We start from the raw sequence: 13,837 nt of genomic DNA, 5'->3' as shown, positions 1-13,837 counted from the left end.
ACCATGCCCCATGGGTCAAGGCCTGACCATCAGATGCTCGTCGCCAACTACTGCAATCTTAAAGGCCTGTGGTACACAACCTGTTAAAATAAGATAAGTTGATCAGATCTAATATAGAAGTGTTGGCTAAAGAAAAATATCTTTGAACAACCTCATTGGAACAGAGTCTAGAAGACAAGTTGTTGGTTTAGATGAAGAAACTGTTCAGAGAAATCTACAGGAGAGAAGCAGTCTAAATATAAACCAGTTACAGTTGACTCTGAGGCTACTGTATTGGACAGTACATTAGAATCAGCTGTGGGGAGGAGATGGTGATTCTTTTCTCTAATAGTTACAATCTTATTTCTAAAGAAGCTCATAAAAGTCACTACTACTGAGGATTAAAGGAATAGACGGCTCAGCAGAGCTATGACTGTGTGTCTGGCTACAGTGCTGAATACAAACTTGGGCTTGTTCTTCTACTAACGATGAATAATAGGAGGTTCTGACATTATGGAAAGCTTTTCTGTATGTTATAGATGTATGTTATCTTTCCAAGCCTTGTGAAATTCTTACAGATTAGTGGAACGCCACTTCCCTTCAAGCTTTCATGAAATCTGCTTTAGAGCATGGGTTTCTGAGTTGTACCAAAGAACCTCCTCAGACCCACTTCCTTCTTTCTCAGAGGGCCAAGTATACAATTCATTATACATATACAATGAATATTATTACAATTATATAGATATTGAATATACCACTGCTCAAAAAATAAAGGGAACACTTAATCATCACTCCTCCTTGAACCGTCACCTTACCGTTGTGGAGGAGTTTGAGAGCCCTAATGACCCTAGGAGCTATGTTGTCGGGGGCATTTTGCCCCTGGTAGGGTCTCCCAAGGCAGATTGGTCCTAGGTGAAGGGCCAGACGAAGAACGGTTCAGAAGATCCTAATGATGAGTAATACCAAGAACCCGAGTACCCGGCCCGGAGGGACACCGGGGCCCCGCCCTGACGCCAGGCCTGGGGTTGGGGCCCGTGGGCGAGCGCCTGGTGGCCGGGCCTTGGCCCATGGGGCCCGGCCAGGCCCAGCCCGAACCGGCTACATGGGTTCGTCTCCCAGTGGGCTCACCACCTGCAGGAAGAGTCAGCGGGATCCGGTTCATTGTGGATTGAGCAGCAGACCAAAGCGGGGGCCTTGGCGGTCCGATCCTCGGTTACGGAAACTGGTTTTTGGAACATGGAACGTCACCTCTCTGGCGGGGAAGGAGCGGGAGCTTGTGGAAGAGGTTGAGCGATACCGGCTACATATAGTCGGCCTCACCTCGACACATAGCGTCGGATCCGGAACCCAAGTCCTTGAGAGGGGCTGGTCTCTCCTCTTTGCTGGAGTTGCTCCAGGTGAGAGGCAGAGGGCCGGGGTGGGCTTTTTGGGGGCAGGCTCTCTGCCTGTATGTTGGAGTTTACCCCGGTGGACGAAAGAGTTGCTTCCCTGCGCCTTCGGGTCGGGGATCGGGTTCTGACTGTTGTTGGTGCTTATGCGCCGAACAGCAGTTCAGACTACCTGCCTTTTTTGGAGTCCTTGGGACGGGTGCTGGAAAGTGCCCCGAAAGGGGACTCCGTTGTCCTATTGGGAGACTTCAACGCTCACGTGGGCAATGACAGCGTGACCTGGAAGGGTGTGGTGGGGACGAACGGCCTGCCCGATCTGAACCAGAGCGGCGTTCAGTTATTGGACTTCTGTGCTAGTCACAGCTTGGCCATAACTAACACCATGTTCAAACATAAGGATGTCCACAGGTGCACTTGGCACCAGGACACCCTAGGTCGCCGGTCTATGATCGACTTTGTAGTCGTATCATCAGACCTGCGGCCGCATGTTTTGGACACTCGGGTGAAGAGAGGAGCAGAGTTGTCAACCGACCACCACCTGGTGATGAGTTGGATCAGATGGCGGGGGGAGACGCCGCGCAGACCTGGCAGGCCCAAACGGGTTGTGAGGGTCTGCTGGGAAAACCTGGCGGAAGAACCCGTCAAGATGATTTTCAACGCACACCTCCGGCAGAGTTTCGACCGCGTCCCGAGGGCAGTGGGGGACATTGAGTCCGAATGGGCCTTGTTCCGCTCTGCTATTGTTGAGGCGGCTGTTGCAAGCTGCGGCCGCAAGGTAGCTGGGGCCGTTCGTGGCGGTAACCCCCGTACCCGCTGGTGGACACCAGGGGTGGGGGAAGCCGTCAGGCTGAAGAAGGAGGCCTACAGGGCGTAGTTGGCCTGTGGGTCTCAGGAATCAGCTGACTGGTACCGGCGGGCCAAGCGGAGTGCAGCCGCGGCAGTTGCTGAGGCAAAAACTCGGACGTGGGAGGAATTCGGTGAGACAATGGAGGAAGACTATCGATCGGCTCCAAAAAGGTTCTGGCAAACTGTCTGGCGCCTCAAAGGGGGAAGGCGGCAACTCTCTCACACTATTTACAGTGGGGGCGGGGAGCTGCTGACGTCAACTGAGGATATAGTCGGACGGTGGAAGGAATACTTTGAGGAGCTCCTCAATCCCACCAACACGTATTCCATGGAGGAAACAGAGCCAAGAGACCTGGGGATGGATGATATAATCTCCGGGGCAGAAGTCGCCGAGGTAGTGAAACAACTGCGCGGTGGCAGAGCCCCGGGGGTTGATGAGATCCGCCCTGGGTATCTCAAGGCTCTGGATGTTGTAGGACTGTCTTGGTTGACACGCCTCTGCAACATTGCGTGGACATCGGGGGCAGTGCCTCTGGAGTGGCAAACCGGGGTGGTGGTCCCCATCTTTAAGAGGGGAGACCAGAGGGTGTGTTCCAACTACCGTGGAATTACACTCCTCAGCCTCCCTGGTAAGGTCTATGCCAGGGTACTGGAAAAGAGGGTCCGGTCGATAGTTGAACCTCAGATCGAGGAGGAGCAATGTGGTTTTCGTCCTGGGCGTGGAACTGTGGACCAGCTCTTTACCCTCGCTAGGGTGCTGGAGGGAGCATGGGAGTTTGCCAATCCAGTCCACATGTGTTTTGTGGATTTGGAGAAGGCTTACGACCGTGTTCCCAGGGGCTCCCTGTGGGGGGCACTCCGGGAGTATGGGGTGGATGGCCCCTTGTTAGTGGCCATTAAATCCCTGTACCAAAGGAGTGTGAGTCTGGTTCGCGTAGCCGGCAGTAAGTCGGACCTGTTCCCGGTGAGGGTTGGACTCCGCCAGGGCTGCCCTTTGTCACCGGTTCTGTTCATAACTTTTATGGACAGAATTTCTAGGCGCAGCCGGGTGGTGGACGGGTTTGGGTTCGGTGGCAGGAGGATCTCGTCTCTGCTTTTTGCGGATGATGTGGTCCTCCAAGCTTCATCGACCTTCAGCTCTCGCTGAACGGAATCGGTCCGTTGTGTGGAAGAGGGAGCTAAGCCGGAAGGCGAAGCTCTCAATTTTCCGGTCGATCTACGTTTCAATCCTCACCTATGGTCATAAGCTTTGGGTAATGACCGAAAGAACGAGATCGCGAGTACAAGCGGCCGAAATGAGTTTCCTCCGCAGGGTGGCCAGGCTCAGCCTTAGAGATAGGGTGAGGAGCTCAGTCATCCGGGAGGGACTCGGAGTAGAGCTGCTGCTCCTCCATGTCGAGAGGAGCCAGTTGAGGTGGTTCGGGCATCTGGTGAGGATGCCTCCTGGACGCCTCCCTGGGGAGGGGTTTTTCGGGCATGTCCCACCGGGAGGAGGCCTCGAGGCCGACCAAGGACACGCTGGAGGGATTATATTTCTCGGCTGGCCTTGGAACGCCTCGAGATTCTCCCGGAGGAACTGGTGGAAGTGGCTGGGGAGAGGGCTGTCTGGACCTCTTTGCTGAGGCTGCTGCCCCCGCGACCCGGATCCGGATAAGCGGGAGATGACGAACGAACGAACTTAATCATCACAGTATAACACCAAGTCAGTTAAACTTCAGGGATATCAATCCATCCATTTAGGAAGCACAAGTGATTGTGAATCAATTCCACCTGCTTTGGTGCAAATGAAAGTGACAACAGGTGCCGTGGAGAGGCAAAAGCAAGACAACCCCGAAAAAGGAAATTTTTATGTATGTGGTGGCCATAGACAATTGTTCTGTCCTTATCCTTCCTGACTGATTCTTCTCAAGTTTTGTGTTTTGCTAGTGTCCTTGTCACTACTGGTAGCATGAAGCAGTACCTGTAACCCAATCAGGTTGCACAGGTAGTCCAGCTCCTCCAAGATGGCACATCATTATGTGCAGTCACAGGAAGGTTTGCTGTGTCTCCCAGCACAGTCTCAAGAGCATGGAGGAGATATCAGGAGACCGGCCAGTACATGAGGCGAGCTGGACAGGGCCGTAGAAGGGCATCAACCCAGCAGCAGGACTGGTACCTGCTCCTTTGTGGAGGAACAGGAGCATTGCCAAAGCCCTACAACATGACCTCCAGCAGGCTACTGGTGTGCATATTTCTGACCAAACTGTCAGAAACAGACTCCATGAGGGTTGCTTGAGGGCCTGATGTCCTCCAGTGGGACCTGTGTTCACAGCCCAGCACCGTGCAGCTTGATTGGCATTTGCCAGAGAACACAAGAATTGGCCGCCAGTGACCCCCCGTTCTCTTCACAGATGAGAGCAGGTTTACCCTGAGCACATGTGACAGGCGTGAAATAGTCTGGAGACGCTATGGGGAATGTTATGCTGCCTGTAACATCATCCAGCATGACCAGTTTGGTGGTGGGTCAGGGATGGTCTGGGGAGAGATATCCTTGGAGGGTCCCACAGACCTCCATGTCATAGCCAACGGTACCCTGACTGCTGTTAGGTATTGGGATAAAATCCACAGAGCGATTGAACTGTTGCTGGTGCAGTGGGCCCTGGGTTCCTCCTGATGCAGGACAATGCCCAGCCTCATGTGGCCAGAGTGTGTAGGCAGTTCCTGGATGACAAAGGCATTAATGCCATTGAGTGGCCTTCATGTTCCCCTGACCTAAATCCAATTGGGCACCCCAGGGATGTTATGTATCGGCTCATCTGACGGCGCCAAGTACTGCCACAGACTGTCCAGGAGCTTACTGATGCCCTGATCCAGGTTTGGGAGGAGATCCCCAAAGGAGCATGCCCAGACATTGTCGGGAGTGTATACAGGTATGCGGGGGCCAGAGGGTTTTGGTCAGAGGAGCGGGGCAGGCAGGGGATAAGGAAGCTGAGCCACGACAGACAAGCAGAGGTCTGGTTCTTCAGCTGGCATGACACACAAACAAGGAACTGAGTGAGGCAGGCAAACCAGGAAGTCAGGGAACCTGAGGCATGGGCAGACGGGTTAACTGGGATCAAACAATGAGAGAAAACAACAGCAGAACTTGAGGTTTGGCCATAGTGTTAGGTAGTGGTAAATTGACCAATCTTGTGAAGACCGACGTCAAGCCAGGGAGATAAAGATGGGGTCACGATAAGGTGCTCAGAGTACTGGCTGACATCTGGGAGCAGGAGAGATGGAAAAAGTGGCAGACCCACATGAGGCTGAAGATGGGAAATTAGGGTGGGCGTCCTTGAGGCCTGACAAAGTCATATCATCGGGTACATCCTGACTGAACTGCCAGTCCTCTGGGATGATGGATGTGAAGAGGCCTCACAGAGAAAGGCCACAAAGTATCAGGACCTGGTTCAGTAATGCATGGACTAAGGGAGACAGCCTGGATTTTTCCAGTTGAAGTCCAGCAAGTGTTTCTGGCTCTGTTTGGCTCAGGAACAGATGAGAGGAGTTCAGCTGGAAGCCAGGAGAAGATGGGCAGTGACTGGCAACCACTGCCAAACCGCAAACTGGAGGATGTTGTGGTTCAAAACATCTAAGGAAAGCTGGACGCCACCTGATGATGTCTTCTCCTTGAGTCATAAGGAAGTGGCTGATGGTGTTAGCATCAAGATGTATTGAATAATGAAACAGAATTGCTTAATGTAATGATGTCCTTCAAGCCCTTTATTTTTTAAGTGACAAGTTTTAATGTCTGAACAGTTATATATTTAGTGAATAATTATATTAATTAAATATATACTGTATTTTTTTCCTGTGTGTCTTGAAACTTAATTTCCCATCAACTTTATCATGTATTTTGCCATCATTTTGTAAGCCGATTCCTTAACATCATACACGGATCAGGTGTAACACCAGCTAGTTACTACTCTCATAACCAAAGCAGTGTGAGTTCCCTCAGAATTAAACTCTACAATGAAAACTCAGGCTACATTCAGACTACAGAAAGTGACCCAAATGTGATGAATCCAACTATATACCCAATATATAACACAGATCTGATAGTTCCAATATGAATAAAGCAAATTTAAGTAAACTTGGTGTTTTTAATTCTAGTTTAGATACAGAACAAAAATAAAGCTGATTTAGAGCAATGCATCTTCATTTAAAAATTCATGTCACAGAAATTTGATATGATAAAGTGTTTATAGGAGGGACAGTGATTAGACTTAACAAATATTTCCAGTGATACTTTGGCACTAGCAGAACCTGGCTGTTCAGAAGTAGGACCTGTTCAGACTGCCAATATTGGAACTGAATATAAATTCTTCTTGCGTAAACATACTGTGAGCCTTTACTGAGTTAAATGGCTGATCATGTTTACTGCAAAATATCGCTCAGTGGTTTGTCTTTTCTTTATGCAGGAACCCTCTGAAGTTCACTGTACAGGACATCACCAGTGTCCATCTTTACCCTGAGACAGATGAGCCAGTCAACATCCTAAACATTAAGAGAGGAATTGTGTCAACACTCATAGTGCCAGTCATGGAGGATGAACAGAACAGCATAATGGTTAGTATCTTCTCACAACTGAGAGGCTTCTCCAGAAAGGCAGCAGAAAAGGTACGACTACAGCTACAGCATGAGGGTGTGAGGATGAAGATGCGTTGTATTAGATGTAAATTGATGATCCCCTGTGGGCAAACTGGGTTGTTGCAGCAAATGAGGATACAGTATAGTGCATCACAGGTATGAATAGAGCAAATGCAGAATAATGAGGATAATATGAGAAGTCAAAAGATAAAATGGCAGATAATGAGTGTTAAATTCTGCTAAAGGGGCAGTCTGCCTAGAAATCCACTTGTACTTCCATGTAGCATTGTCTGCTGTATTATAAGGATAATGTTCTTGAGGTAATTCCCTCTGTTTTTCAGAGCACAGTGCACGGCCAGTGTTTAACAGACCACCTGGTGAATGGGAAGAATATCGCCACAGATGTGACAGTGTCCAGAGATCTCTCTCAGTGTGACCAGTTCTACAGAAGAGAATCAGCCAACAGCCCCCTAGCCCTGCTCCAAACACTGGTGAAACATTATTGCATGCCTCCATAGCCTCTGACTGGAGAGTGTCTTTAATATTATGTGATGAAGGCTTGAGTAAAATATGATGCCCTTTCATAATAAAAGGGTTTACTTTGCGACCCATCATTCTCATTAATTTATATAGTGTAATAATGGCCTTTAGCACTTCAAGGTACATTTTGCTTAAGGTTTGTTTTCCCTTGAAATTATTTGTGTTATAATGCATCTTTCAGGTAATCTGACTTTTCAATTGTAAACCTTTGGCATTTAAGGTGTATTTTGTGTTTACTTTATCTTTTATATTTATTGGTATTTTACCTATTTTAATATTTTTTATTTATTTATGATTATATTAGAATCAAAGCAAGTTGTTTACGTTTGCTGTAATGGCAATAAAATTAATTCTACTCAACTATTACAACTGTAATGATATTTCATTATACTGGTATGGTATTTGGATTCTTTCCATCCGTGTGAAATGCCAGTCATTACATACAAAGTGGGTTACATTATGTAAAAATACCTTCATTTTGGTGCATCAAGTATCTTGCCAAAAATTAAAATGAAATGAAGGCATTTAAGTCTTCTCAAGTCTAATTTGCACTCCATCCTATGATTTATTTTAATAACATTAACATTGTGGATTTTTATTTTCAGCATCACCCCATGTCAAAGCTAATTACAAGCACTCAAGACTGCAACTACCAGTTTGATAACAAGGGAAAGCACATCATGGCAGCCATGTGCACAGAAAAACACATCTATAAGCCCTTCTCCCATGAGTAAGTCATCATTTAGGTGCATACAGTATAGTGCACTGTTGAGCCTTGTGCATCACTGTCTAATCTGCCTTGCAGGGACAATGGAATATCATCAGTGGTGACCCAGGAGCTCAGCTTTCAAAGCTCCAAAAGGACCAACAACAGATTGTTTGGTAGGTGATTATAGCATGTCTGCAGTGCCTGATGTATGGTTATAGTCTACATCTTTTTAAGGCAAAAAATTAATGTAAATATGTGTGTACTCAGATGTGAACCATAGTCAGAGCAAGCCACTCCACTTTGAAGACCCTGACAATAAAGCTCCAGTCCAGACGAAGGACACTGTTCTGAGCTCCCTACGAGACCTTGTGGCTTTGGCAGGCACGGACTGGGGTCAGAAGAGGACCAGCCTTTTCCATAAGCTGGTGTCCAGCCTGCGTGTCCTGAGGAATGAGACTCTGAGCCAGACCGTTACTGAAATGATAGATACGTCAGGCTGGCTCACCTACCAGGCCCTGTTGCAGTGTGGAACCCCAGAGTGCACCAGCGCCATCCTCCAGGCTATCAGAACCATTGATGGGGTGTCACTACAGGTTGATGCTCTAGTGTATGGGCTGAGTCTATGGGCTAACCCTGATGCAGTACGTGTCAGAGATATGCTCAGCATGGCTCAGTATAAACAGAGCAAGGCAATCATGTATGCTCTGGCCAACACAGTCAAGAAGTAAGTAAAATAATGATAGTTGTGGCACACACAATTTTTTTTAACTATTACCAAGGGCATCACTTTGTGTTGAAAAGTGGTGGGGACATAAAGGCGACAAATTACAGACAGGTGACGAATTAATTGAAAAACCAACATAAAGTGACTTACCTGCACAGCTTCAGTGCTCCTTGGCGCACATTGGAACATCAACCTTTCATATTCCCTTAATTGGTGTTTTGATGATGGCGGTCTAGAGTGCTGTCTTTACACTTTCAGTCCAAAATTATATACAGGTGTTCAACTGGGTTGAGCTCTGGTGACTGCGAAGGCCATTGGCCAAAATTATTCACATCACTTTCATACTCAAACCATTCAGTGACCCCTCATGACCTGTGGATGGGAGCATAGTCATCCTGGAAGAGACCCCTCCCATCAGGACAGAAATGTTTCATCAGAGGATAAAAGTGATCATAACTCTCTCATAACTATTGTTTTACAGTGACCCCTCCCTCTAAGGGGACAAGTGAACCCAAACCATACCAGCAAAATGCCCCCCACAGTAGAACAGAGCCACTGACATCAGGCATCCAGGCCTGTACCATTCTCTTGGTGTACGCCTCACAAGACCTGACGGATGACTCATCTGACATGTCACTTTTTCCCACATCTCTGTTGGCCTGTAGTTTCTGCACCATTTAACTCTCAGATGTGCATTCATCTTTGTAATGAGGGCTTTATGCATTGCAACCCCAGGGGTTAAAGTGGAAAGCATCAAAAGGAAAGTGAAAGCACCAAAATGTAATGGGTTCTTCTTTGGCATATGCTCCATCCCTCCACCACGTTTGGTGCAAAACAGTTCAGTACTCATTACGTAACCCTGCTGACAAATAACCAAATCAAACAAACAAACCAACACACAAACATAGGAGAAAACATGCTTTTAAAAAGTGATGAGGACAAAAATGGCCATTTCAAAAAGTGGTGTGGTGATATGTCCCCAGTATCCTCAGTGTAAATGACACCTATGCCTTTATTATTATATATTTAAAATGTAGAAGATATGTTTAATTTAATTTATTGTTAATGTGGCGAGCAGAGGGTCTCTAAATAAATTGAACCCTTACACTTCCGCCTACACTTTCAAAGGTTTAGGGTAATAAGGTTAGATGGGCATTACACCCTTACGAACCCAACAGGTTGTCAGACAACGCCACTTTGGGAATTGCACCCAAATAATTATTTACCTTTCAGATATCACCATTAAGACACACAGGTTCGGTTTCTCAAGAGGCAAGAGACATGGTTCCAAGTTGTTACAGAAAAGGTGCACTTTATTACAAAGATATTCGTTTAAAAATTACCATTCATATCAAAAAGGGGAAGGGAGCCTAATCAGGGGCTGAGGCCTACTGGTGGGAAAGGAGCTAGTGAGGGCAGGAGGACCCAACCAAAAGAAAATATTAAAAAAAGTGGTGAGGCAGACAAACCATGGCATAAGCCACGAAGCAGCGCCACCAAGCAGCACACAGCAGCAGCAAGGTGCAAAGCAGCCCCATGGAGAATAACAATATCAGACAGCGGAGGAGACAAAGCAAGAGAAAGCAGTGGACAAAGCAGCAGCGGCCCCAATCAGCTGGTGGTGATGTCACGAGATACACCACAGGAGAACTCAGCCAGCTGATGGGCGTTACCCGTTTGCAGAGTCAGAAACATGCACAGGGAGAGGGAGGGAGAGAGAAACCCACACGGCTGCCGGCATCTACCTGTGACCAAAACTAGCATTAGCCACTGGATATCAGTCAGTATAATGCAGAGAGAGAAGACACTTACCACCGCAAAACAAGACCAGGCATCACACTGGAGCACGGTGCACACTGTCACTGCTCTGCAGTGAAACACAAATGCTTTAAGCATGACGAGACCACATAACAGGTGAAGTGAAGCAGCAGCAAATGGCATTACCTGTGAGGGCAAACACCTCCGACCTGGAAGTGACGCATCAGGGGGTAACGCAAAGGAAGACAGTGGGGAGGACTGCCGCATTTATATCCAGCTGCCCCAATGATTAGTCTCCAGCTGTGCCCAATCAAATGCAGCAACAACGCAAAGAAAATAACCACATTTCTATGCTGCTACATTCATAAAGTAAACAGGGCATAAAACAAGTTTTTGGCCAGCTTTATGATTGCTACAGGGAAGACACTTACCACCGCAAAACAAGACCAGGCATCACACTGGATGAAAACAGATGAAAACACTCTCAAATGCAACACACAATCCAAACCAAAGCATCTGATTATACTGTATCATCTCTGTCACTTGTCCACAGGTTTCATAAAGGAGAGGTTACTCCAGTGGTCACAGATGTGTCAAAGTTCATGGAAACACTCTTAAATGACTGCTCGGGAGAAAGCATTGATCACGACTCTGACTTGCCCATTTACCCTGAAGAGATGTCCTTCCTTGTACTGAGGGTACTGATAATCATGCAAACATCTTACATACTGTAGTTTTGGCTTCACTGACAAGTCAGTTCTTATCAGAGAATCTGGCTCAGGGTTACAATGCCCCAAATTAATACTTTTTTCTAACCTCCAGGTTGTTGGTGTCATGGGTCCAGCCATGCAAGTGGTCAGCCCCAGTTTGATTTCCTCTATTTTACGGTGCGCTCAGAAAACAGACATTCCATTATCTAACCAAAAGGCAGCTATACAGGCCTTTAGGTTGATGGACATTAATGATGAGGTACAGTAACACGCACTTTTTTTTACAGATTCATGGTTGCATGATGATGAATACAGCATGTGTTGTAGGATTTAATTGTTTGACTTTTTAAAAATGAAGATAGAGACAAGCACAGAGAAAAAGAGCATCAGAGATTTGAAATAAACAGCTGAAAATGAAATACTGTAAAAATTTGTACTATGCACATTATCTCATTTACATGCTCTTAGCACTGGCTACAACAAGCCAAATCAGTTATGTATCATTTGGTCAACCACAGGTAAGAAATGTTCTCATGGAGGTGTACCAGGACACTCAGAGCTCCCTGGAGAAACGTATAGCAGCATATCTGATTTTAATGAAGAACCCACATCAAACCCTGGTTCAAGACATTGTGAACAATTTGGAGAATGTGAGGAATGAGCAGCTCAAGAGCTTTGTGATCTCTCATCTGAACAACATCCGCAATTTTGATAAGCCACAAATGTACAAGTGAGTAATATGCTAGCGGTAATATAATGTTATGTGTACAATAAATGAATAGTTAACAGTCCCCAAATAGAGGTAAATTTTATCCATTCTTAGCACATTCAAATGTCTACTTTTGTGATTAAATAGAAAATCTATGACATAAATACCCATTAAGCATCAAATTTCAGACAGATAAAGCTGGGAACTAGCTGATGAAGAACCAAACAATTAACACTTGAAGAGCCAGATATTTTTCTATGGAGTTGGTGGACATCAAAACAGAGCTAAAAGTAAACTTAATATTTATTAGGTTATGACATGAATGAGTACAAGCGAATTATAATGTTGCTATGTCTCTGCTAGACATGCCATAGCAATTCTATAAGTTGATAACATGTAAGCATTGTGGGTGTCTTCAGCCCGAGTGACCAAAAGTCAATTAAAGCAGATTTAAAGATAATCTCTTTAGCATGTATAATATTTCCCTTTAATATTAGGGATTTAATCTGAAGCCAAAGTAAGCATGTCTAATGGGTAAAAATAATAAAAATGAAAATAATTTTGATTTGAGAAAGACAATAGAAATATTGTTTTTTGGCAGTGCACATCTTAATAAAACTTTCTTTTTTCTCCTTCCTAAAGACTCAGGGAGCACATTGAGTTGGCCTTGAAAAAGGCAAAAGGGGTCTTTGATGGCATGTCACAAAACTACAAAATAAACTCTCCCTTGGGCTCAGTACAGAGCAACATCATCTTCGATGGCAGTGACACCTTACCTAAGGAGGTGATGCTGGAGACCACACTAAAGGTTTTTGACTACAACTACGACATATTTGAGGTATGTTTTAAAGAACATATTTTTAAATGTGGTGAAGACACTTAAATTAGTTTTGTAAAAACTTTCAAACATTTAAAATCTCCTCTGTCAAGGTCAGTGTTGAGGGAAGAGGATTTGAACCGACAATCGATGCTCTTTTTGGGGAGAGAGGTTTCTTCCCTGACTCCATCTCAAGAGTGATGTACTGGGCAGGGGACAAAGCCCAGATGCTCAGAGATGTTTTGAACAGAATCACCCCTGACAGAGACAGAATCAAAAGAGAGGTGAAATGATTTTTGGACATGCATATTTTTGCCTGTTTATGCCATTTTACTCAACATGAAAGCTGTTATGAAATTACATGGAATTCTGTTATTTCTGAACAGTATGGTGGGTTCATTGCTTTTGGACAGCAATGAAATGAAACATATATCTCTTTAGGTCCCACAGGATCTTCTTAAAGATATAACAAACAGTGCACGGAAGCTCATGGATGACGTGCATTTCTCTCAAGCCCCTGAGGCCATTGCCTATCTTCGGCTTCTAGGAAATGAGATTGGATACTTGAAGACCAGCGAAATGAGAAAGATGGCTGAAACTCTGTCAATGTACTACCATGTTTTCATCAAGATGCTACCTGTGAAGGTTAGATTGATTATTTCCTGGCATGAACTTTGAAAAAAGGGAGTGTATTTCATCAAGGTACCTAAGTTTGAAAATAAAAAACTTTTTTATATTGGCTACATGACTGAAAATAAGACTGAGGCGTATTGACTTAATTCCAGTCCTCAGTGTCATGGGTTTTTTGAATAAACCCTTCTACCTTTATTTGAGATTTTAAAAACAGGTCTAATCCTAATTTCATAACTCTGGTAGGTGCTCTGGGTAACCTGCTCTGGGTAACCTGCTCAGAAGAAGCTATATAGTTTGTAATGTGTGTAGCAGGTAAATTACTCTAGGTTTGGTCGGGTTATCTAACCACAGCTCAATGTTGTGTACACAGAGAGTCACAGCAGTGCTTTGAGCTGAATGCTAATGTCAGCATGCTA

At 45.6% G+C, this 13,837-nt stretch overlaps 1 protein-coding gene across 1 annotated transcript in view; it reads left to right on the top strand.

The window, feature by feature from the left end:
• Positions 1-13,837, top strand: part of apob (apolipoprotein B) — a 42,038-nt gene that overhangs the window by 12,289 nt on the left and 15,912 nt on the right. The window contains exons 4-14 of the mRNA XM_022750040.1: positions 6,653-6,800; positions 7,163-7,312; positions 7,967-8,091; positions 8,167-8,243; positions 8,338-8,794; positions 11,106-11,250; positions 11,375-11,526; positions 11,786-11,992; positions 12,614-12,809; positions 12,902-13,072; positions 13,230-13,433. Coding sequence (XP_022605761.1) covers positions 6,653-6,800; positions 7,163-7,312; positions 7,967-8,091; positions 8,167-8,243; positions 8,338-8,794; positions 11,106-11,250; positions 11,375-11,526; positions 11,786-11,992; positions 12,614-12,809; positions 12,902-13,072; positions 13,230-13,433 — 2,032 coding nt within the window. The remainder of the gene's footprint in view (positions 1-6,652; positions 6,801-7,162; positions 7,313-7,966; positions 8,092-8,166; positions 8,244-8,337; positions 8,795-11,105; positions 11,251-11,374; positions 11,527-11,785; positions 11,993-12,613; positions 12,810-12,901; positions 13,073-13,229; positions 13,434-13,837) is intronic.

Source organism: Seriola dumerili, unplaced genomic scaffold, assembly GCF_002260705.1.
Source record: "Seriola dumerili isolate Sdu_G_001 unplaced genomic scaffold, Sdu_1.0 BDQW01000149.1, whole genome shotgun sequence".
Lineage (NCBI taxonomy): Eukaryota > Metazoa > Chordata > Actinopteri > Carangiformes > Carangidae > Seriola > Seriola dumerili.
Note: the sequence above shows the minus strand (reverse complement) of the source record. Positions and strands in the feature narration are given on the sequence as shown.